Source organism: Melanerpes formicivorus, unplaced genomic scaffold (genome assembly GCF_026170545.1).
Source record: "Melanerpes formicivorus ecotype bairdi unplaced genomic scaffold, bMelFor1.0.p_v2 SCAF_1, whole genome shotgun sequence".
Lineage (NCBI taxonomy): Eukaryota > Metazoa > Chordata > Aves > Piciformes > Picidae > Melanerpes > Melanerpes formicivorus.
In genome coordinates, this window is record NW_027142353.1 from 64,827,782 (window position 1) to 64,855,705 (window position 27,924).

At 47.6% G+C, this 27,924-nt stretch overlaps 1 protein-coding gene across 1 annotated transcript; it reads right to left on the reverse strand.

Moving 5' to 3' along the window:
• Positions 1 to 46: 46 nt before the first annotated feature.
• On the reverse strand, positions 47 to 27,694 carry PANX1 (pannexin 1). The gene is made up of 5 exons (XM_068145560.1): positions 27,473 to 27,694; positions 14,409 to 14,548; positions 6,535 to 6,758; positions 4,549 to 5,219; positions 47 to 1,298 (listed from the first exon to the last, which is right to left on the reverse strand). The coding sequence occupies exons 1-5, from the start codon at positions 27,651 to 27,653 to the stop codon at positions 1,213 to 1,215; spliced, it is 1,302 nt and encodes a 433-aa protein (XP_068001661.1). The 5' UTR covers positions 27,654 to 27,694; the 3' UTR covers positions 47 to 1,212.
• Between the last annotated feature and the right edge of the window lie 230 nt (positions 27,695 to 27,924).

Genomic DNA, 27,924 nt, shown 5'->3' on the forward strand with positions numbered 1-27,924 from the left:
CAGGACAGTTCGCCAATTTACAAACACGTACCCCCAACCCCCCCACCCCCCTTCTGTCTGTTCCAACCCACTTCAGCCTCTTCTTTTTGATTAAAATGAAGTCACCAGGTGTGTGGAGAGAATAACATTTCATCTTCTTTACACCTCCCTCATGCTGGCTGTGGAGTGCTTGGCTCTGCTGAGGCACTCAGGTACTACTGTGAGACGGGTAAGACTTGTCTTCAAGAGTGGGGGTTGAAAAGCAGCACACCTAACATTGTGTTTGGCATCACAACCATGTAGAAACAAATGCCACACGTCCAAACAACTTCTACAATAAGTGGCATGAACTTCACTGGTCACCAGTCTAAAATGAACTTCACTGATCACCAGTCTAAACTCCAAGGTGGGTATGTTAGTCGCTAAGACCAAAACGACTGAGAAATGGAAATTAAACTAACCTTTAGCTTACATAGCATTACATTTTGTAACCCCCACACCCCAAGACATTAATTTATTAATACATAGAAAATTCAAAACCCCTAACACTTAGAGTAGCCTTTTATACTAAGCCTGTTTGTACTCTCTCTCTTTTTCATCAGGGCCAAGTAATTAAACCCAGACATTAGCGCTGAGATGCTTAACCAAGACATCCCAGGCCGAACAAAGCAACCTCTGTTTTTCCTGTGGAGACACAGCCACTGTCAGTGGCCAGCCTGGTACAGATTAATCAGATTCATTTAAAAACCAACTACCACTCACCTCCACCTCCCTCCTTTTCCAGGGCAGAGAGCCCCAGGATGCCTCCATTAAACCCCAGAGCTGAGATGGCTGCTCCCAGCAGAGCAACACTTCAGAATGCAAATTGGCCATCTCCTTTTGTCAGCCACAGGGTTATGTTCCCCACCTCTGTACAGTGTAGTGCTGCCAGCTTCAATTGCCTTCAACACATGTCACTTACTGCTCATTTTTCTCTTGCTCTTGTTCCTTGTGTATTGGGGTTTTTTTCCCTCTTATTTTAATAAATAACAGAAATCTGCAACTTGCTTTGTCAGGTACATGGCTGCTGATCGGTACACAACAAGCAGTCTGTAAACCAGTTTGGCTTCTGAGGAATTGTCAGGCTACCAAGGTGATTGCATTCAAAGAGCAGCACCTTGTGTTGAGTGCAGTGAAGGTGGAGGAGAAGTCCCCCTGCAGCATGAAGCTCCAGCCTGCTGTGGTGGGGCAGCATCAGCAAGAAGAATCTATAAGTCTTTGGCGGAGTTTCTTATCTTCTCTCGTACTCATGTTGCCACTTGCGTCATGGCCTGTCAAAACTAGAGAGAAAGGACACTTTTAGAAGTTAAAGGGTGTCCTGAAGGGTCAAACCCCAAAACATGCCCTAGCCCAGCCAATGGTCTAAGCACCTGCAAAGAGAATAGACCAGAATGGAACGGAACGGAACAGAGCAGAACAGAACAGAGTGGAACAGAACAGAACAGAACAGAACAGAATAGAATAGAATAGAATTAACCAGGTTGGAAGATACCTTTGAGATCATTGAGTCCAACCTATCATCCAACACCATCTAATCAACTAAACCATGGCACCAAGCATCCCATTCAGTCTCTTCCTAAACACCTCCAGTGAGGTTGCCAGAAGGGCAATGAGGCTGGGGAGAGGTCTGGAGCACAAGCACTATGAGGAGAGGCTGAGGGAGCTGAGGTTGCTTAGCCTAGAGAAGAGGAGTCTCAGGGGAGACCTTATTGCTCTCTACAACTACCTGAAGGGAGGTTGTAGCCAGGAAGGGGTTGGTCTCTTCTCCCAGGCAACCAGCACCAGAACAAGAGGACACAGCATCAAGCTACACCAGGGGAGGTTTAGGCTGGATGTTAGGAGGAAGCTCTTCCCAGAAAGAGAGATTGGCCATTGGAATGTGCTGCCCAGGGAGGTAGTGGAGTCACTGTCCCTGGAGGTGTTCCAGAGGGGACTGGATGTGGCACTTGAAGCCATGGTTTAGTTAATCATGAGGTGTTGGGTGACAGGTTGGACTTGATGATCTCTGAGGTCTTTTCCAACCTTATTGATTCTATGATTGGAAGTTTTCTGGAAGCAGCACCCAGTGGCAGGATGTCCTGCAGTGTCTCCTGCCCTTATGGTCCAGAGTCAGCACCTACCATTGTTTTGTTATCATGCTTATTAATTAAAAGATGCCCCTAGTGACAAAAGACAAAGAGCTAAAGAAGAATCATAGAATCATAGAAGCAATAAGGTTGGAAAAGACCTCAAAGATCATCAAGTCCAACCTGTCCCCAACACCTCAGGACTACTAGACCATGGCACCAAGTGCCACATCCAATCTCCTCTTGAACACCTCCAGTGATGGTGACTCCACCACCTCCCTGGGCAGCACATTCCAATGGCCAATTACTCTTTCTGGGAAGAACTTTCCTCACCTCCAGCCTAAACTTCCCCTGATGCAGTTTGAGACTGTGTCAGTGATGCACGGGAGAAGCTTTGCTTATGTGCAGTGAAGTCTGCAGCTGCACCCAGGCAGAAGAGGGCTGCCCCAGCTGGAACTGGTCATGAAATGGCAACTTCTTTCTGCAATGCACTTGAGTAGTTTCAAGCATGAGTTTGTTCTGCTCTGGAGAAAAACAGAGACTTGGAGACTTGATGGGGTGCTTGGTGCCATGGGTTAGTTGATTAGGTGGTGTTGGATTGGTTGATAGGTTGGACACGATGATCTTGAAGGTCTCTTCCAACCTGGTTTTGTCTATTCTATTCTATTCTATTCTATTCTATTCTATTCTATTCTATTCTATTCTATTCTATTCTATTCTATTCTATGTCTTTGAAGCATTTTTGTGAGATGAAAGCAGTGTCAAAAATTCTGCTTTCAGGTAAAAATGAGTCAGATTTTCTATTAGCTTTTTCAGCTCCTTGGGAAGAGACTTGGGCTCTTAAATTCTCCTACCAAAACCCACCCACCAGTAAAGTCAAAAAGGGACATGCTCAAGAGGGAAACTATTTACTGTCAGTATTGCTGCAAATCACTCTACCAGAGCTGGCTCCCAGAAATGCTTCTTTAAGCTTGAAAGGAGTTCTGCTTGTCTGTTCTGAATTCTCCTTTGCATAAACTGTCTGCTTCTCCCAACTGCTTGACCAAAGTACAGAGAAAGAGTTACCTCTGGGTGCTGCTGCTGCTGCTTTTTACTAAGCACATGGCATAGCCTCCTGAAGAGAAAGTAGATTTAATATGCTCCTGCTTTTGAAACAGTTCTTTAACTTGCCCTAAGCACTGTGCTTGCCTGCTCAGGTCAGCTACTGAACATTTTAAAGCATCTTCACTTCCACAAGTGAAGGACTTTGTAAGTGGCAGCCCACAGAGTGTGAGTTACCTCATTGCTGGGATGCACTACTGTCCTGCTGCTTCTGTGGGGACCACTACAACAGCAGCCATGCTCACATCAAAAGCTCTTCTGTCCCTTCTACCTGGATAGTTGGCTTTTCTTCTCTAACTCTGCACTTGAGAAGAGAATTGGAATCACATTTAAGATAGGCCACATGTATGTAGCACGGAATCTGAGACTGTGTGTCACATAAGAGCAATTGCTCAGGGCTGATCATTTTGGGAGCTGGTGAGAGTATTCAGAGAACAGCTGCACCAATCCAGACCAACTCAGGCTAGTTTGGCAAAAATCACTTTACAGTCAGCCTCCATTTCTCTCTGTAAGAAGGAAGAGGAGCATGTTCACGGGGCCTGGCTCCACTTCCCTTCTTCTCTTGTTTTCTGTTCCTCTGCAGGGGCATTTCTGAGCCTCAGACTTGTTTTTCACATTCACCTAAGCTTTGTGTCAAAGCCTGAATGAAAAGCAGAAGCAGTAGTTGTTACTCTCTTGAGCTGAAAAACAAATGACACTGAAAAACAAATGTCCTGACACCATGAGCTTTCTGACTGGGGCCTCTTCAAGCACAACCTACTGAAGGCCAAGCTAGTGCTCTTCCACTGTGCAGGTGGTCTTAAGGACTTTGAGTTCAGAGAGCTGAAGTCTCTTACTACCAGAGCAGAGAGGTCAGCAAGGACGACCAACTTAACAGACACATCAGTGCCTAGCCTGTCCCACTGCCTTACTGCTCTCTACAACTACCTGAAGGGAGGTTGTAGTCAGGTGGGGGTTGGTCTGTTCTCCCAGGCAACCAGCACCAGAACAAGAGGACACAGTCTCAAGCTGCACCAGGGGAGGTTTAGGCTTGAGTTGAGGAGAAAGAGTAATTGGCCCTTGGAATGAGCTACCCAGGGAGGTGGTGGAGTCACCATCCCTGGAGGTGTTGAAGAGGGGACTGCAGGTGGCACTTGAAGCCATGGTTTAGTTAGTCCTGAGGAGATGGGTGACAGGTTGGACTTGATGATCTCTGAGGTCTTTTCCAACCTTATTGATTCTATGATTTGCAGTGTCACAAGTATGCATGTATCAACTGGGGGGTTAGTGGTTTCCTTATCTCTCTATAGCAGCAGGTGTAGATGTGGTGGGTTTGAGACCTTTCTTTGATTGTACTTTTTAAAGAAAGAGCAGGTCACCTTACCTTGTAGCTCTGTTGCATTTTTGTCTAGCTCTTCTGTAGTTGTTTCTTCAGACTTCTCCAACACAGCTGTCCCTGGCTTCCCATCTATGGTATCTGTCTTAATAGTACCAAGGTTGACCAGAAGTTGCATGACATCGAACTTCTCCGAGGCCGCAATGTTCTCCAGCACTTTGAGGCACTTAAATGATTTGAGTTCACTGACATTTTCCTCCAGAAAGAGGAGGTAAAGGCTTAGGTCATCGAAGCACTTGGACTTCAGTTTCAGAACATCAAAAGTTGGCAGGATTTCATACACTTTGAGAATTCCTGAATTCCACCTCCATGGAACAAACATTGCATACACTACCAGCGGCATCACCAGGAGGTAGACCAGCAGGTTAATGTAGCTGAGCACCTTGAAGACACCAACGGCAATGAGCTTGCACTGAACCACTTCTGGAACAGTGGTGTCATTCTTTAAGATCCCAGTTTTGATAGTGCACAGAAACTCATCACTCAGAGAGGAGAGGCTAATGTAGTAGCCCAGGTAGAGGCATGCAATGAATATAATTACTAGTGTGAGTAAACGGCAGATAATGTACTTAATTATTAAGCATCTGGAATTCTTCTTTGTCTTCAGGTACTGCTCCACAATTGGGTATTTAAAGTGGCTTTCAGATATTTCCCACAAGCTGAAAGAGAGAGAAAAAAAAAAACCCCTCAGATCACATAGGTCAGATGCTGCAGCATTCAGCTCTCTCTCAAGGTTCAGAATCCTAGCGCTCTGAAATAGACACAAGATTGGAATCCCTCTTTGGGGGATGAGTCTTAGGCTGGAGGTTAGGAAGAAGTTCCTCCCAGCAAGAGAGATTGGCCATTGGAATGTGCTGCCCAGGGAGGTGGTGGAGTCACCATCACTGGAGGTGTTTAAAAAGAGACTGGATGAGGCACTTGGTGCCACACTATTCCTGATGCAGGCCAGGATGCCATTGGCCTTCTTGGCCACCTGGGCACACTTCTGGCTCATGTTCAGTTGGCTGTCAACCAGTAAGCCTGGGTCCCCTTCTGCCTGGCTCTGTATGTGTCCTCTTCTTAAGAGGACTCTATGATATCCATGCACAGAAGAGCACTAGCACCTTTCTTTAACAGTTGGATGTATAGGGCACAGGATATTATGGGTATGAAATATGCTATTTCCTGTATCCACCTACTGGGCTGGACACTCAGGACACTGGAGATGTAGCTTATGTGGCAGGAACAGGAAGCACCCAGCCTAAACTGCCACAAAGGGGAGACATGCCCAGGAGCTTGGGCAGGTGTGAGATCAAGGGTCCATGCTGCCTCCAGGAGGAGTCCTGTGAAGGCTACTCCTACTGAATCTCCAACCAGTGCAGCTACAATGGGGAAAAGCAGCAGCAGCTGAGGGAGCTGGGGTTGCTTAGCCTGGAGAAGAGGAGGCTCAGGGGAGACCTTCTTGCTGTCTACAACTACCTGAAGGGAGGTTGTAGCCAGGTGAGGGTTGATCTCTTCTCCCAGGCAACCAGCAGCAGAACAAGAGGACACAGTCTCAAGCTGTGCCAGGGGAAGTTTAGGCTGGATGTTAGGAAGAAATTCTTGATAGAAAGAGTGATTGGCCATTGGAATGTGTTGCCCAGGGAGGTGGTGGAGTCACTGGAGGTGTTTAGGAAGAAACTGGATGGTGCCATGGTTTAGTTGATTAGATGGTGTTGGGTGATAGGTTGGACTTGATGATCTCAAAGGTCTCTTCCAACCTGGTCTATTCTATTCTATTCTATTCTATTCTATTCTATTCTATTCTATTCTATTCTATTCTATTCTATTCTATTCTATTCTATTCTATTCTATTCTATTCTATTCTATTCTATTCTACTCCATTCTATTGTATTCTATTCAAACCTTTCCAATACATTTCTAAGAGAGCGCTGGTGCCACATCTTGTAAGAGCTTAAGGAAAAGAGCCAAGAAAGCCGAGCCCCAGAATTTTACCTCTGTGTCAAGTTCTCATTAGCAGCTGGCAGCAAGTCAGTAGGATCCTTGGGATCTCCTTTACAGATGCTATTAGCAGCTTTGATTGCCCTGTTGTAGGCTTTGTCGAGCTCTTCCATGATAAATTTCAGGTCTGAAGAGAGGTGAGGGGCTGCGGTGAAGCGCCAGAACAAGCATGGTAGATACAGCAGGATAGCGACGAGCAGAAGGATGTATGGAAAGAACTGAAGGGAGAAGAGAAAGCAGGTTAACTTCCACCTGTTGCAGTGGGTTGAAGTTTCCCCCCTGCCCCAGCATTAACTTTGCCAGACCAACTCAGTCAGAAACAAATGGAGCTGTATTTACAAGCAAAATCTCCACTCTACAATGGGATGCTATGAATGTGTACAAAATACACAGGAGTTACAATATTATATAGATATTTGCAATTAATAACCAGCACAAGGACCCCCTGGCCAAAGACCAGGGGAAGCTACTAGCTTTTCCTTCCCTGCCTCCCCCTTATGTCCTTGTACAAAAGGGATAAGAGAAAGGAGCAGAATTTACACTTAGCCAGGGCCAGCCAAAGCATGCAGATTATCTCTCCCAAGCGAAGCAAAACCAGCCAGAGATCAGAACAGAGGAAGGAGGTTGTAGCCAGGTGGGGGTTGGTCTCCTCTCCCAGGCAACCAGCACCAGAACAAGAGGACACAGCACCTTCTCACCAATGCTGGAGGTGAGAAGAAAGTTCTTCCCAGAAAGAGTGATTGCCCATTGGAATGTGCTGCCCAGGGAGGTGGTGGACTCACCATCCCTGGAGGTGTTCAAAAGAGGATAGAATAGAATAGAATAGAATAGAATAGAATAGAATAGAATAGAATAGAATAGAATAGAATAGAATAGAGCAGGTTGGAAGAGAACTTCAAGATCATCACGTCCAACCTATCATCCAACACCACCTAATCAACTAACCCATGGCACCAAGCACCCCAGCAAGTCTCCTCCTGAACACCTCCAGTGATGGTGACTCCACCACCTCCCCGGGCAGTCCACTCCAATGGGCAATCACTCTCTCTGTGTAAAACTTCCTCCTGACCTCCAGCCTGAACTTCCCCTGGCGCAGCCTGAGACTGTGTCCTCTTGTTCTGGTGCTGGCTGCCTGGGAGAAGAGACCAACCTCTGCCTGTCTACAACCCCCCTTCAGGTAGTTGTAGAGAGCAATAAGGTCACCCCTGAGTCTCCTCCTCTCCAGGCTAAGCAACCCCAGCTCCCTCAGCCTCTCCTCACAGGGCTGTGCTCCAAGCCCCTCACCAACTTCGTTGCCCTTCTCTGGAATCGTTCCAGCAACTCAACCTCCTTCCTAAACTGAGGGGCCCAGAACTGGACACAGGACTCAAGGTGTGGCCTAACCAGTGCAGTGTACAGGGGCAGAATGACCTCCCTGCTCCTGCTGGCCACACTGTTCTTAATGCAGGCCAGGATGCCATTGGCCCTCCTGGCCACCTGGGCACACTGCAGGCTCATGTTCAGCCTACCATCAACCAGCACCCCCAGGTCCCTCTCTGCCTGGAGGATTGGAGATGGCACTTGCAGCCGTGGTTTAGTTAGTCATGAGGTGTTGTGTGACAGGTTGGACTTGATGATCTCTGAGGTCTTTTCTAACCTTATTGATTCTATGATTCTAAGTCTTGTCTGCTTGTTAGAGCTGAAGGAGTATTAAAGTACATATTGTATTTTCTGTCAGGTGGGAGTTGGTCTCTTCTCCCAGGCAACCAGCACCAGAACAAGAGGACACAGTCTCAAGCTGTGCCACGGGAAGTTTAGGCTTGAGGTGAGGAGAAAGTTCTTCCCAGAAAGAGTAATTGGCCATTGGATGTGCTGCCCAGGGAGGTAGTGGAATCACCTTCCCTGGAGGTGTTCAAGAGGGGATTGGAGGTGGCACTTGCAGCCATGGTTTAGTTAGTCCTGAGGTGTTGGGTGACAGGTTGGACTTGATGACCTCTGAGGTCTTTTCCAACCTTATTGATTCTATGATTCTATGCTTAAAATGGGAAGTCACTATGTGTGACTGTAAAGTGTAGTCAGATGAGCTGGATAATCCAAACCTGTGGCTCTAAAGCCTAGGACCCGTGCCAGATGACTCTGCATTTTCACTTCTGCCTGTCAGTTAAAGGCCTTATATTTTAATGATTCACAGCCACGTGCTAGTTCTCTAAGCCTCCTGTTAACAAATAGAACAAGTGTAGCTTTCATTTCGAAAGGAGCCAGGATCCGAGAAGGATGGAGCTGTGCATCAAGTGCTGTGGAAGGGCTGACCAATACAGGCCTTTGTTTCCAAACACAAAAGAGCTGGGCTAATGGTCACGCTGCTGCTCTGCTTTGGAAGCCATCCAGAAAAGAGCTGCATAGTGTTTTCTCATGCTGCCATAAGCTACAGCTTTGGGGATGATGGGAGCCTGGTGAGGGGAAGCCCAGTACTTGTGTGGCAAATGTGGTGTGGTACTTCTAGGTGAAGAGGTAGTGGTGAAGGAATCAGGGAGAGGAGGAGGTGCAAGGGAAGATGGCAGGTGATGGTTTTCATAAGACAACATCCTAGAATAAAATAGAACAGAACAGAACAGAACAGAACAGAATAGAATAGAATAGACCAGGCCAGACCAGACCAGACCAGACCAGGTTGGAAGAGACCTTCAAGATCATCACGTCCAAACCATCAACCAATCCAACCCACCCAGAGGCAGAGGAGATAGGGGAAATGAGCAATTTTAAATCACTACTAGCTACTATGGATGGGGAAGAAAAATAACTTGCATGCATGCTGTCCAAACTCTAGAACAATCTCCTATGTATTCAAGACACTGAACTCTCGTGAGGTCATGACCTTTCATTCAAGTGCCTGCATTTGCTCCTCTCATGAACATCATCTACACAAACTGAACATATATGTTCTAAAACAACCCTGTCTTACCAGAATGTGTGAACATCTACATTCAGATCAATATTCAGAATGACAGAAGAGACTGGATGGGGTGCTTGGTGCCATGGTTTAGTTGATTAGATTGTGTTGGGTGATAGGTTGGACTTGATGATCTCAAAGATCTTTTCCAAACTGGTTAATTCTATTGTTTCTGTTTCTATTCTATTCTATTCTATTCTATTCTATTCTATTCTATTCTATTCTATTCTATTCTATTCTATTCTATTCCATTCCATTCCATTCCATTCCTATTCTAATTCTATACTATTCTATTCTATTCTATTCTATTCTATTCTATTCTATTCTATTCTATTCTATTCTATTCTATTCTATTCTATTCCATTCCATTCCTATTCTATTCTACTCCTATACTATTCTTCTCTTCTCTTCTCTTCTCTTCTCTTCTCTTCTCTTCTCTTCTCTTCTCTTCTCTTCTCTTCTCTTCTCTTCTCTTCTCTTCTCTTCTCTTCTCTTCTCTTCTCTTCTCTTCTCTTCTCTTCTCTTCTCTTCTCTTCTCTTCTCTTCTCTTCTCTTCTCTTCTCTTCTCTTCAGTATGTATTTGCTGGGAATCAATAAAGGGCCTTGGTGTACACTCTACTTATTTGTGTGTGTGCCTGAGGGGTCAGAGATGTTTTGGAATCTAACTAGAACACCTGAACCATCTTCAGGGCATTGTAGTCCTCAATGCACATTTGAGATGAATTTCCCTGAGGAATGCCCAGAACAGTGCTAGCACTGTAAATATTAAAAGTGAACTCCTAATGATCTTTTGGTATGATATTTTTCACCACTTATTGGGAGGTCAAGGAAATAAGTTTTGAAGACACCAGTCTGCTTGAGGAGTCCATTTGTCAGAACATATGTGTGGGCAGAGAAGAATAAATGTTGGAGCAATCTGTTTACAGAAGCACATAAATCAGTGGAATCTGAAACTGTCTTTCAAGGATGCATCACCATCCCACCTTCCTGAAGGTGAATGGAAAAAGCAAGACTGAAACACACAATAGTCTATTATGTAATAGCCTGAACTGTGACAAGATGCAGTAAACAAACAGCAAACAGGTTAAAAGGGCATTGAAACAAACTGCTTCATAAGCTCAATTATCACCCAAAGTTGCCACAGGTGGTGTGAACCAAAATGCATCAGCCTACAGAAAACTTGCCAAGGTCTGGATAAAGATAGTTGTCAGAAGATGAAACCTACCTTTGGGCTTACAACCTCCTTCCTTCAAAGCTGTAACAGAATGCCTCCTTTAGAGCTTTTTTAATGGAGTCTTCCAGCACACCAATATATCATAGTATCATAGTATCAGTCAGGGTTGGAAGGGACCACAATGATCATCTAGTTCCAACCCCCCTGCCATGGGCAGGAACACCCCACACTAGATCAGGCTGGCCAGAGCTTCATCCAGCCTGGGCTTAAACACCTCCAGGGACAGGGCCCCAACCACCTCCCTGGACAACCCATTCCAGGGCTTCACCACTCTCATGGGGAAGAACTTCCTCCTCACCTCCAGCCTGAATCTCCCCACCTCCAGCTTCATTCCATTCCCCCTAGTCCTATCACTACCTGATATCTACCTGATATATATGAATATGCTGAGTCAGAGTATGAGAAACTGAGATGCTTTACAAATGAAAGCACTGCTGCCCAGAATGCAGGGAAAAAAGCTGGAAGTGTTGTCTTAAGAAAAGCTAGACCTAGTGATCCCTTCTGTCCCTGTATGTGCACCCCTGCCCTTGCATGCAGGAGCCAAACCTTCTCTCACTTGAGCTTTGGAAGGCTCCTTTGTATCATTACCCACAAAGGCTCTGCTCTGCCATTTTAAAAGCACAGAGCAGTGAGGCTGTAAGTACCTCAGTGGGCACAGCCTGCACCAGGAGACAACCCAAGCTCTGGTTTCCTGTAGAAAACTATCATCCCTGCAGCTGCTGGCCAAACATCTTCAGTGGGAACCAAAGGTCAGTGTTAATAGCTGTAACACCACTCCTTCCTTGGCAATTTGTTAAGCATGGAAGTTGATGAACAACCAGTAGAAGGATTTTAATTAATACTGCCCTCCAAACCGCATCTGCAGCTCCCGGTGCAGGGGTCATTGGAAGGGTAGGTGGCTAAGCATGGACTGATGAAGTTAAGATGAGGCACCCAGCCTCTTCTACAAGCTCTGACTCAGCCATTCAGACACACTTCTTGCAGCCAGTCTGCAGGGTATTTACAAAGAAACATCACCTACCATCAAGCTGTCAGAGAAATTGCTGGCAGAAGGGCCCTAAGCCAATTCCTGAGACAGAACCAGAGAGCAAATTGACATCATAAAAGTATGATGGCTTAAGCTGTTAGACATGGCTGGCAAACTAGGAGACTTACAGCAGGTGACTATGGCACAAAATTCAATGTGAAGAAATCAGAGAAAGGGGCAGCAACACATCCAGATTTGCAGCATATCCACCCACACAAGCCACCTGCAACACAAAATGTTCTAGCAGCTTTGACTGGCCTCTGTAGAAGGTCTGGCTGAACTAAAGTGGAGCACTAACTCAACAAGAAAAAGTTCAAACTAGAAGTGAGCAAGTCTCTGTCTTTAATATTTATGAAACACAAGACCAACAGTCAAGGTTATGAGTGGTGCTAACTGGAGAAGGCAGCAGTAAATCCTTACACTTAGTGATTTGAGTCCACAAACAAATCAGCAACAGCCCTGGAGAGTCTTTCAGAGGAGGTATCACCTGCTAAAGGGGTAATAAAGTCTGAGGTAAGGGGTAGAATCATAGAATCAATAAGGCTGGAAAAGACCTCAAGGATCATCAAGTCCAACCTGTCACCACAGACCTCATGACTAGACCATGGCACCAAGTGCCACATCCAATCCCCTCTTGAACACCTCCAGGGATGGTGACTCCACCACCTCCCAGGGCAGCACATTCCAGTGGTACCCAAGCAACATTCAGAAATACAGGTGCTGCAGGTCCCAGACCTGAGCACCCTCTAACACCAGGTTCTCCTCTGCTCCTAGGTGCCAGGCAGGTGTTTGTTGGGACAAGTAATAGAAGGGCTGAGGAAGGCAGCACACAACTACCTCCAGCATTTCTTGCTCTGGCATCAGCAGTGCCCAAGCAGGACGACAGTGCCTCTCGAGCTGAGTCAGCTCCAGGCATTAGCATGGCATGTTTTCAGAGTTTGTAACTCCTGCCAAAGCTCTGCTAGCCACTTGGAGCCAATTCAAGTATCTTTGTACCTACCACACTTGTAACCCATAAAACAAGTCTCTCACTCTGCATTCAATATGATGCTGCTTTACCCAGAGCAGCAGAAGCCAGCTCATGGTTGCAAGGGAACAGCCTGCAGAAGCAAAGGTGAGCACCCTGACAACAGAGTTAAAACTGTTGGTACCACTGATTAATTTAATCTCTCCCAAAACACCTCTCTGCCATGAGTTCCTCTGCATGAGAAATCAAGCCCAGTGTAATAAAATAAAACTACAAAACCTTTTCCCTCGCCATTTTTCCTCGAGTAAGACTTTGATACAAGCCAGGTGGGACACTCAGCTCCACAGCAACACAGCAATATCATAGAATCATAGAATGGTCTGGGCTGGAAAGGACTTCCAAAGGTCAGCCAGTCTGACCTCCCCACAGTCAGAGGGCTGGAGCACCTCTCCTATGAGGACAGACTGAAGGAGTTGGGGCTGTTCAGTCTGGAGAAGAGAAGGCTCAGAGGTGACATAATTGTGGCCTTCCAGTATCTGAAGGGGGCTACAGGAAGGCTGGGGAGGGACTGCTCAGGATCTCAGGGAGTGATAGGACTAGGGGGAATGGAATGAAGCTGGAGGTGGGGAGATTCAGGCTGGAAGTGAGGAGGAAGTTCTTCCCCATGAGAGTGGTGAAGCCCTGGAATGGGTTGTCCAGGGAGGTGGTTGGGGCCCTGTCCCTGGAGGTGTTTAAGCCCAGGCTGGCTGAGGCTCAGGCCAGGCTGATCTAGTGTGGGGTGTCCCTGCTCATGGCAGGGGGGTTGGAACTAGGTGATCCTTGTGGTCCCTTCCAACCCTGAATGGTACTATGATACTATGATCCCCAACTAGATCTGGCTGCCCAGAGCCTCATTGAGCCTCACCTTGATTATCTCCAGGGACGGGGCCTCGACCACTTCCCTGGACAACCCATTCCAGGGCTTCACCACTCTCATGGGGAAGAACTTCCTCCTCACCTCCAGCCTGAATCTCCCCACCTCCAGCTTCATTCCATTCCCCCTAGTCCTATCACTACCTGACATCCTGAGAAGTCATAGCAGAGGTGCTCCAACCCCCTGATCATTTTTTGTGGCCCTCCTCTGGACCCTCTCCATCAGGTCCATGTCCTTTCCATATTGAGGGCTCCAGACCTGGACACAGTACTCCTGGTGAGGTCTCACCAGAGTAAAGTGGAAGAATCACCTCTCTGGATCTGCTGGCAACGCATCTTTTGATGCATCCTAGGTTACAATTAGCCTTGTGGGCTGCAAGCTGCTCTTGTCCAGCTTCTCATCCATCAGCACCCCAAGTCCTTTTCCACAGGGCTGCTTTCTATCACCTCCTCCCCCAGACTGTAGAGGTGCAGAACCCTGCTCTTGCTCTTGTTGAACCTCATGAGGTTCACCTGGGCCCACCCCTCCAGCTTGTCCAGGTCCCTCTGGTGTATCAACACTACTCATGTCAGTTAACTGGTGATATTTGTTATTACAGCAAACCAGACTCTTTATTTAAAGGCAGAAAATACCTTCTGTAGTATTACCCTCTTTGGAAGTAAGGGAAAGTAAACACTCTTCCTAAAAATAGAGAGTAAAGTCAAAGCCAAGGACTAGAGCAGAGGAGCAGGAAAACTAAGGCAAAGGGAGGCTTCTATCTGGGGGCATTTTGTCCAGGAGAAGGAGATCTGTACATACTTTATGCAGCCACAGGGGAATGTTTTCTAAGTTGTTTTGGGATGGTTGCTTCTGCTGCACAGCTGCCCAGCAGTAGGAGTCCACATAAGCAGCTTGTCTCCAGGAGAAGGAGCTGGGTGCGAAGCAGCTTATCTGGGCACCTGGGAAAACAAAGTACAAGTTATCATGTCCTCAGAAAAGGGAAAAAACCCAAAGAAATCAAGTCAAGGAAGGAAAGCTCACGCTCTGGATTTCATGGTATTCACAGCTATCAGTGACCCAATGAGACTGCAGCTCAGCAGGGAGGAGAGTCACTAAATTCCCACTGCGGTCCCACAGGGATTTTGCTGATGTCTCCTACAGGTTGAGACAAAGCACTAGAAAATTCTTCCCAGAAAGAGTGATTGGCCATTGGAATGTGCTGCCCAGGGAGGTGGTGGAGTCACCATCCCTGGAGGTGTTCAAAAAAGGATTGGATGTGGCACTTGAAGCCATGGTTCAGTTAGTCCTGAGGTGTTGGCTGATAGGTTGGATTTGATGACCTCTGAGGTGTTTTCCAGCCTTATTGATTCTATGACTCTTATGATTAGAAGCATCTGTTCATTAGGTCTGTTTTCTTACATTTGGGGGGTGGGGAGGGGATGGAATATGACCTCCAGGACCTGTCTCTCTCACTTGCACTTATTTCAGGTTGGCCAAAGGCAAATCAGCAGATGCAAACCATGATCAGGTGAGGTTGTTTTTCCAAGGAAACAGCTACAATCACATACCTTCATGCCCAATCACATACCACCATGCCCAATCACATACCATCATGCCCAATCACATGCCATCATGCCACTATGCTTCTCAAATACACAACCTCTACTGCTTATTGAAACGAGGCCTCAAACACCACTCCCATAGCCCAGCAGTCCTTGAAGTGATGCAAGAGCAAGTTTGGCTCAGTGTGCTGACACCTCTTCTGCCTGTGAGACTGTGAATGAGCTTTGAGGGGTTCAGGTTACACATGTAACTTTTGACAGAGCAATCATAGCCTCCAGACCCCCTCCCTCCTCACCAGCACAGTGATGTGCTGTCTCTGTGGAGAATTTGGGGTCATTGTCCCTGTCAAGGGTGCTGAATGTCACCATGGCATTTTCTTCCTCCTCTCTGTCCACAACAGACACCACTGGCACCTCAGTATCAATACTTGCATTCTCAGAGACAAACACAGTGTAGATAGCTTGTAGACAGGCAGAGGTTGGTCTCTTCTCCCAGGCAGCCAGTACCAGAACAAGAGGACACAGTCTCAGGCTGCACCAGGGGAGGTTTAGGCTGGAGGTTAGGAGGAAGTTTTACACAGAGAAAGTGATTGCCCATTGGAATGGACTGCCTGGGGAGGTGGTGGAGTCACCATCCTTGGAGGTGTTCAGAAGGAGACTTTATAGGGTGCTTGATGCCATGGGTTAGTTGGTTGGGTGGTGATGGATGATAGGTTAGACACGATGATCTTGAAGGTCTATTCTATTCTATTCTATTCTATTCTATTCTATTCTATTCTATTCTATTCTATTCTATTCTATTCTATTCTATTCCCTTTGCAGGGAAACTGGAGCATGATTGTTTACATTGGTTACCAAAATAGTGGCAGTGCCTGTCCCAGTGGGGCCCCCTCCATCTCTGGCCTCAACCACTACTAGGGTCTTGTCTTCCTTCTCCTGATCCAGGGACCCAAGCACTGCACAGATGGTGCCACTAACTGTTCTGACCAGCTACAGGTACCAGCCCAGTCTTACTGCAGCACAGCTCAGCAAGAAAGAGTGGCTATGGGATGTGGAGTACCAGTGGCTTCTTGGATTAGAGCTAGTAGTAAAACAGGATGGGGGATTTGATTCTCTTTCTGAGGCTTTGGCAGTGAAAGCAAATACACCCACACCTTTCCAGCAGACTTTTCCACATTTTGACACAGGACAGCTGCTTCACCAAATGATTACACTAAATGGAGATGGCTCCTCCAGGAACATCCCTCCAAAGCTTCCTCCAACACAGCACCAATATCAAAAGAGCAGTAGGGGGGAAATATTGCTACTTTTGTTTCTTGATATGGTCATCAAAATTAGTGCAAAGAGCTTTGCTCTGTGCCTTATTCTTCACAGAAAAGAGAGATAGGCCATTGGAATGTGCTGCCCAGGGAGGTGGTGGAGTCACCATCACTGGAGGTGTTTAGGAAGAGACTGGATAGGGCACCTGGTGCCATGGTTTAGTTGATTAGATGGTGTTGGGTGATAGGCTGGACTCAATGATCTCAAAGGTCATTTCCAACCTGGTCTATTCTATTCTACCCTATTCTACTCCTTATTCTATTCTATTCTACTCTACTCTACTCTACTCTACTCTACTCTACTCTACTCTACTCTACTCTACTCTACTCTACTCTACTCTACTCTACTCCACTCCACTCCACTCCATTCCATGGGGAATGTGTCTTGTATCATATGAATGTGAATTGTATCATAAGTGTCCTTTTGCTGCTTTAGTTTTCAGAACCCACAAGCACCTCTTGTGCAAGAGAGGCTGACAGATTTGCCTTGTAACTTGTATAGCTATTTTACAACGTAGCATAGTCCAGGGGCATTCTGAATAAGAGCCTTTCCCTGTGAGTCACTGCTGTAAATATTTCTAAGGCAGCAGCATCATAAAGACAGGGTTTGCTCTGCCACAAGCCTCCCTTATGGAAAATAAATTACTGTTTATCAGACCAGAGCTCATGTGATTAAGCAATGCTGGCACCAGACAAGCACTGGCACTCTCCCAAAGCTTTGGGGAGTTTCTGCTTTCCAGAAAATTGCCAATCAGAGAATCAGTAAGGTTGGAAAGGATCTCAGAGATCATCAAGTCCAACCTGTCACTCAGCACCTCAGGACTAACTAAACCATGGCTTCAAGTGCCACCTCCAATCCCTTTTTGAACACCTCCAGGGATAGTGACTCCACCACCTCCCTGGGCAGCACATTCCAATGGCCAATCTCTCTTTCTGGGAAGAACTTCTTCCTAACATCCAGCCTACACCTCCCCAGGCACAGGACTGTGTCCTCTTGTTCTGGTGCTGGTTGCCTGGGAGAAGAGACCAACCCCCACCTGCCTACAACCTCCCTTCAGGTAGTTGTAGAGAGCAATAAGGTCACCCCTGAGCCTCCTCTTCTCCAGGCTAAACAACCCCAGCTCCCTCAGCCTCTCCTCACAGTGCTTGTGCTCCTGACCTCTCCCCAGCTTCATTGGCCTTTTCTGGACACATTCCAAGAAACAACACAATGCAGAGGGGAGGAAGACAATAAACAAAATAAAATTGGATTGTGTGTTCTGCACTGCCTAGGGACCATTTATGCTCTGCTCTCACCACTTAATGAACCTCCTGCTTCTGGCTGTGCTTGGTGTGAAGCAGCCAACAAGAGACCCTTTCAAAGGGAGGGTAATAGGAGTGTTCAGAAGACGCTTTGTCCTGCTCATGTCTTGCGTATCTGCAACAAGAAACACATTCCATGTGTTCATTCTCATTCAGTGGGAAACCACTGAAAGCAAGGGAGTGTTTAAATTGGTGAGAAAAAAGGCAGGCAGCCTCCTTCTCCAGAGAGTCACCTGCACAACTTCATACCTGAACAAGAGGACACAGTCTCAAGCTGCGCCAGAGGAGGTTTAAGCTGGATGTGAGGAAGAAATTCTTCACAGAAAGAGAGATTGGCCATTGGAATGTGCTGCCCAGGGAGGTGGTGGAGTCACCATCACTGGAGGGGTTTGAAAAGAGACTGGCTGGGGTGCTTGGTGCCATGGTTTAGTTGATTAGATGGTGTTGGATGATAGGTTGGACTCGATGATCTTGAAGTTCTTTTCCAACCCAGTTAATTCTATTCTATTCTATTCTATTCTATTCTGTTCTATTCTATTCTATTCTACTCTATTCTATTCTATTCTATTCTACTCTATTCTATTCCTATTCCTATTCCTATTCCTATTCCTATTCCTATTCCTATTCCTATTCCTATTCCTATTCCATTCTACCATACATGACTGCACACCTGTTGCCTTAACTTTCTGCAGCTCTTTTGGGTGGTGCCATGTAGTAAGTGGCATTTTTTTGCATCCTCATTTGTTTGCAAAAGTGTAAGTCCAATCCTCATCACTCCCTCTCCAAAGCTGATTTAGTACCAGGGAATGGTGATAAAAAAAGTGCATTGCCAAGTTTAATGATATCTTGGCCAAAGGCTATTGTCACAGCTGCCTGATGAACATAGTCATTTATTATTCCTCATCCTCATTGCTGTGTATTTTAATTCCCTGTTGTTATGGGCTTGGCTCCTTCTTTTCCCCCTTCTGTTACTTGTGGGAGCAAAGGACAGGGATTAGCTTCATGTCAGCCAGGAGGATATTCCCTTCATAGCAGAAGACTCTTAGCCTTCCGTAGACCTAGCTCTGTGTACCCATGTGTAGGTGCACAGTGGGTCTGTGGACCACTTTTGCTTAATTTCTCCTCTAATAAAACCTACAGTTCATACTTTTTCACTTTATCCAGATCAGCCCAACATTAAATGCATTTTGTATAGGTTTATTGCTATTTATGGAATCACAGAGTGTTAGGGCTTGCAAGGGACCTTGAAAGATCATCTAGTCCAACCCCCCTGTCAGAGCAGGTTCACCTAGAGTAGGTCACACAGAAACAAGTCCAGGTGGGTTTTGAATGTCTCCAGAGACATCCACAACCTCTCTGGGCAGCCTGCTCCAGTGTTTTGTCACTCTCACAGTGAAAAAGGAGACTCCACAACCCTTCTGGGCAGCCTGCTCCAGTGCTTTGTCACCCTCACAGCGAAAAAAGACTCCACAACCTCGCTGGGCAGCCTGCTCCAGTGCTTTGTCACCCTCACAGTGCAAAAGGAGACTCCCCAACCTCTCTGGGCAGCCTGCTCCAGTGTTTTGTCACCCTCACAGCGAAAAAGGAGACTCCACAACCTCTCTGGGCAGCGTGCTCCAGTGCTTTGTCACCCTCACAGTGCAAAAGGAGACTCCCCAACCTCTCTGGGCAGCCTGCTCCAGCGCTTTGTCACCCTCACAGTGAAAAAGGAGACTCCACAACCCTTTTGGGCAGCCTGCTCCAGTGCTTTGTCACTCTCACAGTGAAAAAGGAGACTCCCCAACCTCTCTGGGCAGCCTGCTCCAGTGCTTTGTCACCCTCACAGCAAAAAAGTTTTTCCTTATGTTCAAGTGGAACCTCCTCTGCTCCAGCTTGCACCCACTGCCCCCTGTCCTATCACTGGGCATCACTGAGAAGAGCCTGACTCTCTCCTCCTGACACTTGCCCTTCACATATTCATAAACATGAATGAGGTCACCTCTCAGTCTCTTCTTAGAAACAATACAATACAATTAACCAGGTTGGAAAAGACCTTTGAGATCGTCAAGTCCAACCTATCCCCCAACACCATCTGATCAACTAAACCATGGCACCAAGTGCCTCCAAAAAGACACAGCTCCCTCAGTCCTTCCTCATAAGGGGGATGTTCCACTCAATCTCCTTTGGAAGGGAGGAGAAGGTGGGGAGGGGGGAAGGGAAGGTAGAAAATTGTAACCATTTTCAGAGGCATTCAATAATCTGTGTTCTGTGTAGAACATGCACAGAGACATCCTTTCAATTTAAACCTGAACATTACCCTGGTTAGTGCAGAGTTGTAATCTACATTAACACCTTAAACCTGAAACTGCAATAAGGTTAATTACAAACCAGTGCAACAGCCAGAGTGCCACCAGCCTCTGCTTGATGTCCAGCCCTATCTACTCGACTCCCAAGGCAAGTTGCCAAAGGTTTCCAACGTGCCTGCTGAAACCCTGGGGATCAGAAGAGCTGGGTTCACTGCTCTGCTGCACCACTGGCATTGCTGTAGCTGTTCTGGTATTAGAAACAATAGAATTAACCAGGTTGGAAAAGACCTTTGAGATCACCAAGTCCAACCTATCCCCCAACACCATCTGATCAACTAAACCATGGCACCAAGTGCCTCAACTAGTCTCTTTTTAAACACCTCCAGTGATGGTGACTCCACCTCCTCCCTGGGCAGCACATTCCAATGGCCAATCACTCTTGCTGGGAAGGACTTCTTCCTAACATCCAGCCTAAATGTCACTTTTACCAGTGCACTATGATTATCAGATGGAGCTGGTCGCTGACTGCAGGAATTACTTGCAGGCATGCAACTGAGTGCAGAGTACAAGTCTGAGTCACTACAGCCAGAAGCAGCAAGGCTGAGCTGTCACCCCACCCAGGTGTGGCACATCTTCATGTGTGCTCTGCCAGCAAGTCCTCAGCTGTCTTCCCCATGTCTGCAGCAGGAGAACCCTTTCCTTCTGCAGCTGGTTACTCTGCAGCTCCTATAAAGCACTGTAAAAGAAATTATGGGCTACCTACAGGTGGAGGTCCTGTGCTCACATGACAACTTTTCATCCACTTTGCCTAAGTCTGGCAGGATCTCAAGCTGCACCAGGGGAAGTTTAGGCTTGAGGTGAGGAGAAAGTTCTTCACAGAGATTGGCCATTGGAATGTGCTGCCCAGGGAGGTGGTGGAGTCACCATCCCTGGAGGTGTTCAAGAGGGGATTGGATGTGGCACTTGGTGCCATGGTTTAGTAGTCCTGAGGTCTTGGGTGACAGGTTGGACTTGATGATCTTTGAGGTCTTTTCACACCTTATGGATTCTATGATCATTTGGGAAGGATCTGTCATCAGGTATCTAAAAGAAGATTCCCCAATCCCAGCTGGGACTTCTCAGAATCAAGATGTAAACAGTGGGCCTACTCCAACTCCTTTTGCCCAAATGTAGGTGGCAATTTTACTGTTGATGCTACATGAGCATGACACAAGTAATTATTGTCATTCCCACCCTGCTGACCCTGGGGATGCTTTTCAGAAAAAGTAACCTACCTACAAAAATGAACTCTCAGAATCCCAGGGGAAAATCTCAGCTCTGAAGGAGAGTCACAGAGTGGGTTGGAAGGGACACTCAAAGATCATCATGTCCAACCCTACCTGCAGTGAGCAGGGACACTTCCAGCTAGATCAGGTCGCCCAGGCCCACATCCAGTCTGACCTTGAATGTCTCCAGGGGCAGGGCCTCAACCACATTCCTGAGCAACCTGTTTCAGTACTTTACCACTGTCATGAAGGGCTTGCAGTATCCAACTGCTATGCTAGGGTGCATATGCTATGCTGCAAGACAAGCAGAGGGCTCAGCATCCTCTGGCTGCATCCCTTACCTGCAAGAGCACAAACCTAGCAGGCAGGACTGGTTTCCTCCCCAGTGGCTCAACAGCCCCTTCTCACTTAAACACCTCATTAAGAAACTACAGCAGTACTTCCAAGAATCAGTGCTAATCCCATGCTGAACTATTTTTCCTGAACTAGGATCAGGTTTTGTAGTTGAGAGGATTAATCCTTTTGTAAGTAATGATTTGCTTTCTAACACACCACAGTCAGTGGAGAAAGATTTGCATAAGCTTGGATGAAAAACCTGATCATTAATTACCACTATAATTTTCCACAAGGCAATGTGAACCGGGCATGACACCCAAACACCTGATTTTTATCTAGCAAGAATGATCCATGTTAGCAACCACTAAAGCACAACCCCCACACAAGAGAAATCAAGGTCAAGCACCATTCACCACACCCCTTCCACCCCAGCAGCCAAAAAGTGTTTTAAAACATGGAAAACAGCTGTCTCAATACATGCCAAAGAAGGAGCTGCATGTGTAGGTGTACATGCATGCATGAAGAGCAGACCAGAAGGAATTCTTTCATTGCAGATGCTTCCCATGGACCAAAGTGGCAGGCTGGGGAAAACAGAACAGACACTATGTTTAAGAAGGAAGCATGGAGACAATATCACTTAGTGGCAACCAGCTGCTGGGCTTAAGCCTGCATGAGCAACCCCCAATTGCCTTCCTATGGGAGAAGACGCAGAAGGAGTTGGGGCTGTTCAGTCTGGAGAAGAGAAGGCTCCCAGGTGACCTCATTGTGGCCTTCCAGTATCTGAAGGGGGCCTACAGGAGGGCTGGGGAAGGACTGCTCAGGATCTCAGGGAGTGATAGGACTAGGGGGAATGGAATGAAGCTGGAGGTGGGGAGATTCAGGCTGGAGGTGAGGAGGAAATTCTTCCCCATGAGAGTGGTGAAGCCCTGGAATGGGTTGTCCAGGGAGGTGGTCGAGGCCCCATCCCTGGAGGTGTTTAAGCCCAGGCTGGCTGAGGGGCTGGCCAGGCTGATCTAGTGTGGGGTGTCCCTGCCCATGGCAGGGGGGTTGGAACTAGATGATCCTTGTGGTCCCTTCCAACCCTGACTGATACTATGATACTATGATATTTGATGTCAGTTGGGACAGCTCCCACATCTACTCTTCTCTCAGCTGCAACCCAAGCCAGCCACTGAGATCCTTCCCAGAACTAAGTTGGAAAGAAGCCTCTGCCAAAATTAAGCAGCTTGTTTCAATTCTCTGCTCAACAGCCTGCTCAGGGCTGCAGTAGCCTACAAGCAGCGGTGGGGAATAAATATCTATGTCTTCAGCTAAGCTGTTGACAGTAAGAAAGCATATCTTACAATACACACAGTTTAAAAACTGGAATCTCAATCCTGGCTCAAAGATATTCTTGTTATAAAAAAAGATGGTCATGGATAAAACACCCAGGAAAATAAATCTGTTAATTCATGGCTCACACACTGCTGGGAGTACCCCATCCTTTTAGCACACAGATCACACACACAGACTCACCAAGGCTGGAAGAGACCTCAAAGATCATCAAGTCTAACCTGTCACCACACACCTCATGACTAAACCATGGCACCAAGTGCCACATCCAATCCCCTCTTGAATACCTCCAGGGATGGTGACTCCACCTCCTCCCTGGGCAGCCCATTCCAATGCCCAATCACTATTTCTGTGAAGGACTTCTTCCTAACATCCAGCCTAAACCTCCCCTGGTGCATCTTGAGACTGTGTCCTCTTGTTCTAGTGCTGGTTGCCTGGGAGAAGAGACCAACCCCCTCCTGGCTACAACCACTGGATGAGTGATTTAGCTGTATTTAATCTACATCTACATGGTTTCTGTTACCATACTACCTCATCACCTGCAGTGTATTTACCCTGAGAAATGCCAAATACTGTAAGGAAATAATATCAAGCCATAATATAAGAAATACAAACATCCCCAGCACAGTCCTCACAATCCTACTGTTATTTCTGTTTGCAAGTTCCCAGCATAAAACTTTATAAAATTACATAAAATTATATAAAAGAAAGTCTAGGAAAGATGCTGAGTTGCTGGAAGGTGTCCAGAGAAGGGCAACAAAGCTGGGGAGGGGTTTGGAGCACAGCCCTGTGAGGAGAGGCTGAGGGAGCTGGGGTTGCTTAGCCTGGAGAAGAGGAGGCTCATGAGAGACCTTCTTGTTGTCTACAACTACCTGAAGGGAGGTTGTAGCCAGGTGGGGTTGGTCTGTTCTCCCAGGCAACCGGCACCAGAACAAGAGGACACAGTCTCAACCTGCTCCAGGGGAGGTTTAGGCTGGATGTTAGGAAGAAGTCCTTCACAGAAAGAGAGATTTTCCATTGGAATGTGCTGCCCAGGGAGGTGGTGGAGTCACCATCACTGGAAGTGTTTAGGAAGAGACTGGATGGGGCAATTAGTACTATGGTTTAGTTGATTAGATGGTGTTGGGTGGTAGGATGGACTTGATGATCTCTGAGGTCTTTTCCAACCTGGTTAATTCTATTCTATTCTATTCTATTCTATTCTATTCTATTCTATTCTATTCTATTCTATTCTATTCTATTCTATTCTATTCTATTCTATTCTATTCCGTTCCGTTCCGTTCCGTTCCGTGAAGGTCTCTTCCAACCTGTTCTGTTCTGTTCTGTTCTGTTCTATTCTATTCAGGTAACAGGTGCAGGATGTCAATCAGCAAAGCTTTCAAGGGCTGCAAAGAACAGCTCAATCACTGCCAAGCACTACCAGCAACAGCTTGATATCATCATAAACCTGCAGGTGACCAAGGCTTCCTAAAATACAACCAAGAATAATGTTGGATTAGCTCTCCTCGTGCCCCTGAAGGATGCCAAAGTGTGGTGCAGGCACTAACCCCAGGAGTCTCAGGAGTGCTTACTCTCTGTGCTTGGCAGGTGGGCTTTCTGTGTCTCCAGCAGAGAAATCCTCTGTGACACTCTAATGGGAACTCATTTATTTCCTGGAACTTTTATCAAAACTAAAAGTGACTTGGCAGCTCCAGAAACACTGCATCACCACTGGAAGCATTGTGATCCTTCTGCACAATTAACAGCAACCACATGCAGGAGGAAAACTGCAGTTACCTGACGCTGCACTGCAACAAACAGGAAAGCAGAGCAGGAAGGGCAGATGACAGCTAGAGATGCCAAGAAATGTTTAGGTGGGAAGAATGCAATTATCCCAACAGAAATAGTTGCTGAGCATTCAGTTTTGGAAAGGGTGTTCAGTTTTTGTACCCAGAGGCAGAGTATTTCCATGCTGTGACTCACACAGAGCTTTCACAACGACTTCTGACTTGTTCTTCTTCAGACCTGAAGTGGACCCTACCATTTCCTCTCAGTTTAGCACTCCTGAGCTTTTTTCAAAGCACAATTACACCAGGAAGCATTTGAAACCAAATCTTACTTTCTATTTTCTCACTGGCTGAACGCCTGTGCTCACAGAAGCAGGCAGATCTGGCTTCCAGGACTTTCTCTGTCCCCACCCAAAAGCCTGGACGGAAACAGCCTGGGGATCTCCAGTAAGCAGGCAGCCCAAGGAGCATGCAGGAAGTAGGCAACAGCCCCAGTTGCAGCGTGGCTGATGTAGTATCACTTTCTGTATGGAAACCACGTGGTGCAGTTTCACTCACAGCAAGGGCCTGGAGTATTTCCCATACTTACTTTCATACTTTCATGTAAGTATGAGTACTTTCATACTCATGTTTCCTTCTAACAGGTTATCAGCCTTATAAGCAATATGAAGTACATGCAAGATCACAGTCTCACAGTATCACTAAGGTTGGAAGAGACCTTGAGGATCACTGAGTCCAACCTGTCACCACAGACCTCATGACTAGACCATGGCACCAAGTGCCACGTCCAATCCCCTCTTGAACCCCTCCAGGGATGGTGACTCCACCACCTCCCTGGGATGTGGCACACATTTTAATTCTTGCCTCATGGATCTGCTGGAGTCACAGATTCAATTTTAATTAGCTTAATACTGTAGTATGTTAGATACAGCATGCACTGAGGCCCCAAAGAGAACAACTTCACTCATCCAAGATAATGAGTTTACCAAACTCTACAATTCAACTGTGTGTTGGAGGTTTGTGTAAACAAATACCTCTGCAGAGCTAATAAAAGAGACCTTGAAACACAGGCTCTGTTTCAAACTGCATCCAGCACTTTGAGAGAAGCAGCAGAAGAACTAAGGGGCCCATACATCAGCTAGTGTATGGAAATGCAAGCTCTCTTTTATTTATTGCCTTAAGAGGAAGAAATGTGCACTTGGCAGCAGCAGGTATAAAAAAGCAGCAGGTTAGACTACAGAAATACTGCTCTATCCATCCAGTCATTGATTGGCCAGAGCTGCCAGAGGGCTCAGATCTAGTCTTGGCATTCCCAGCCTGGTTGTCCTTGACTCTTCTGTATGGTTATTGCAGGCCATGGTGTTTTGGGTCAAACCCACATCTACTGCAATAGGTGTGTAAGGAGATGTAAATACAGCAGTCTGGGGCATTTCCATAGAATCAATAAGGTTGAAAAAGACCTCAAAGATCATCAAGTCCAACCTGTCACCCAAGACCTCAGGACTACTAAACCATGGCACCAAGTGCTACGTCTAATCCCCTCCTGAATGCCTCCAGGGACAGTGACTCCACCACTTCCCTGGGAAGCCAGCAGTCTGGTATCTGATTACTGCTACTCATGATGCCTTTACACAGGTTCAGCATTAACTCATAGTCCTGTTCCAGCTCCTGCTCTCTTGGCATTCACTTGTCTCACACCTATAGATGATACATCTCAGGTATACAACACTGAATACCAATAAACAGGTACATGCAGTAAATCAAACTTGTTACAAGTCCTTGTCATTTGGATTTAAATCCCAAGTCTCCTCACCATTTCAGACTCTGGCAAGGGCTGGCTACTTGGCTGCTGCACAAGCACTTCCATAACTTGGGGGTGGGAGAGTTAACATAATTAGGAACTTGGCCCTTCTTCTGTAAAGAATGAAGGCAGCTTCATCTACTGAGTCACACCACAAGCTGAACTGGAACACCCGCAGAAGGGCAACAGGGCAGGAAAAAAAACTGTGGAGTGCTTCCACTGCCCACCCTGCCTAGCACCTGAGGAGCAGCTGACCAGGCTCAACACACGGCAGAGCTCTGAGCCTCCTTTTCCTTGGTACCTGCCCCTGACAGCTGCTGAATGACAGCAAGATCTGGCTGCGGAAGACTCCGGGCGCCGGGACCAGAGCAGTACCCAAGGCACAGCCCGGCAGGTCGCTCACGCTGCAGGCTGAGCAGCGCTGGGACACAAAGAGCGGCATGGCTCCACGGCTCGTCTTAAGCCCTCCCGCGGGAAAACATGCAGCAGCTGAGCCGACAGGGCTTTTGCTAAGGAGCTGTTACGGACTGGCAGCGGCCAGGGAATGTCCCACGGAGGGGGAGGGAACGAACGGGCAAGAGCGGGAAAAGATGGCCGGGACGCCCAACACACCTGGGTAAAGCAGAGGCACCGTCTGCTCCCTGGGATGCTGCCGGCAGAGCTGCTCTCCCTGCTGCGCGCTCCCCGCGGCCCAAAGGCGCCTTCTGCCCTACCCCCGATTAGAAATCCTGCCTGGCAGCTGTTAGCCGAGCCCCACGGAGCGCTCACACGCCCGCCCATCCAGCGTACCCCCCCGGAGCCCCGCAACGCTCCGCGGAGCCCCGCAACGCTCCGCCGCCCCCCGCCCCACCGATCCCTTTGTCCACCGCGGGAGACGCCGGGGACCGCCAGGGCCCTCTCGGGGAGGCCAGCTACCGATGGAGACTTCCTGGGCGAAGGCGAGGGAGATGAGGAGCAACGGCAGCCCCACGGCGATGCAGGTGACGATCTTGTCGAGCGCCAGCTCCAGCCGCAGCCCTTTGTAGCGCGTCTCCGGCGGCTCCTTCAGCAGGAAGTCGGAGAAGACGTACTCGGTGGCGATGTGCGCGATGGCCATGGTGGGCCCGGCTCGGCACGGCCACACACGGCCAGGCACGGCTCGGCTCGGCACGGCACGGCGCGGCACGGCAAGCCTCGGCTCGGCTCCGCCCGGCGCGGCTCGGCAGCGCCCCCGCAGCCCGTGCCGGCCCGGCTCCGCCCGGCGGGGCGGGGGAGTATGCCCGGCGGAGCCTCGCCGCCTGGGACAGGCGGACTGGAGGTGGGGCAAAAGATACGGGGCCGTGTCCGGCGCCGTGGGGTGTCCCCAGGGATGAGCACTTCTCGTGCTA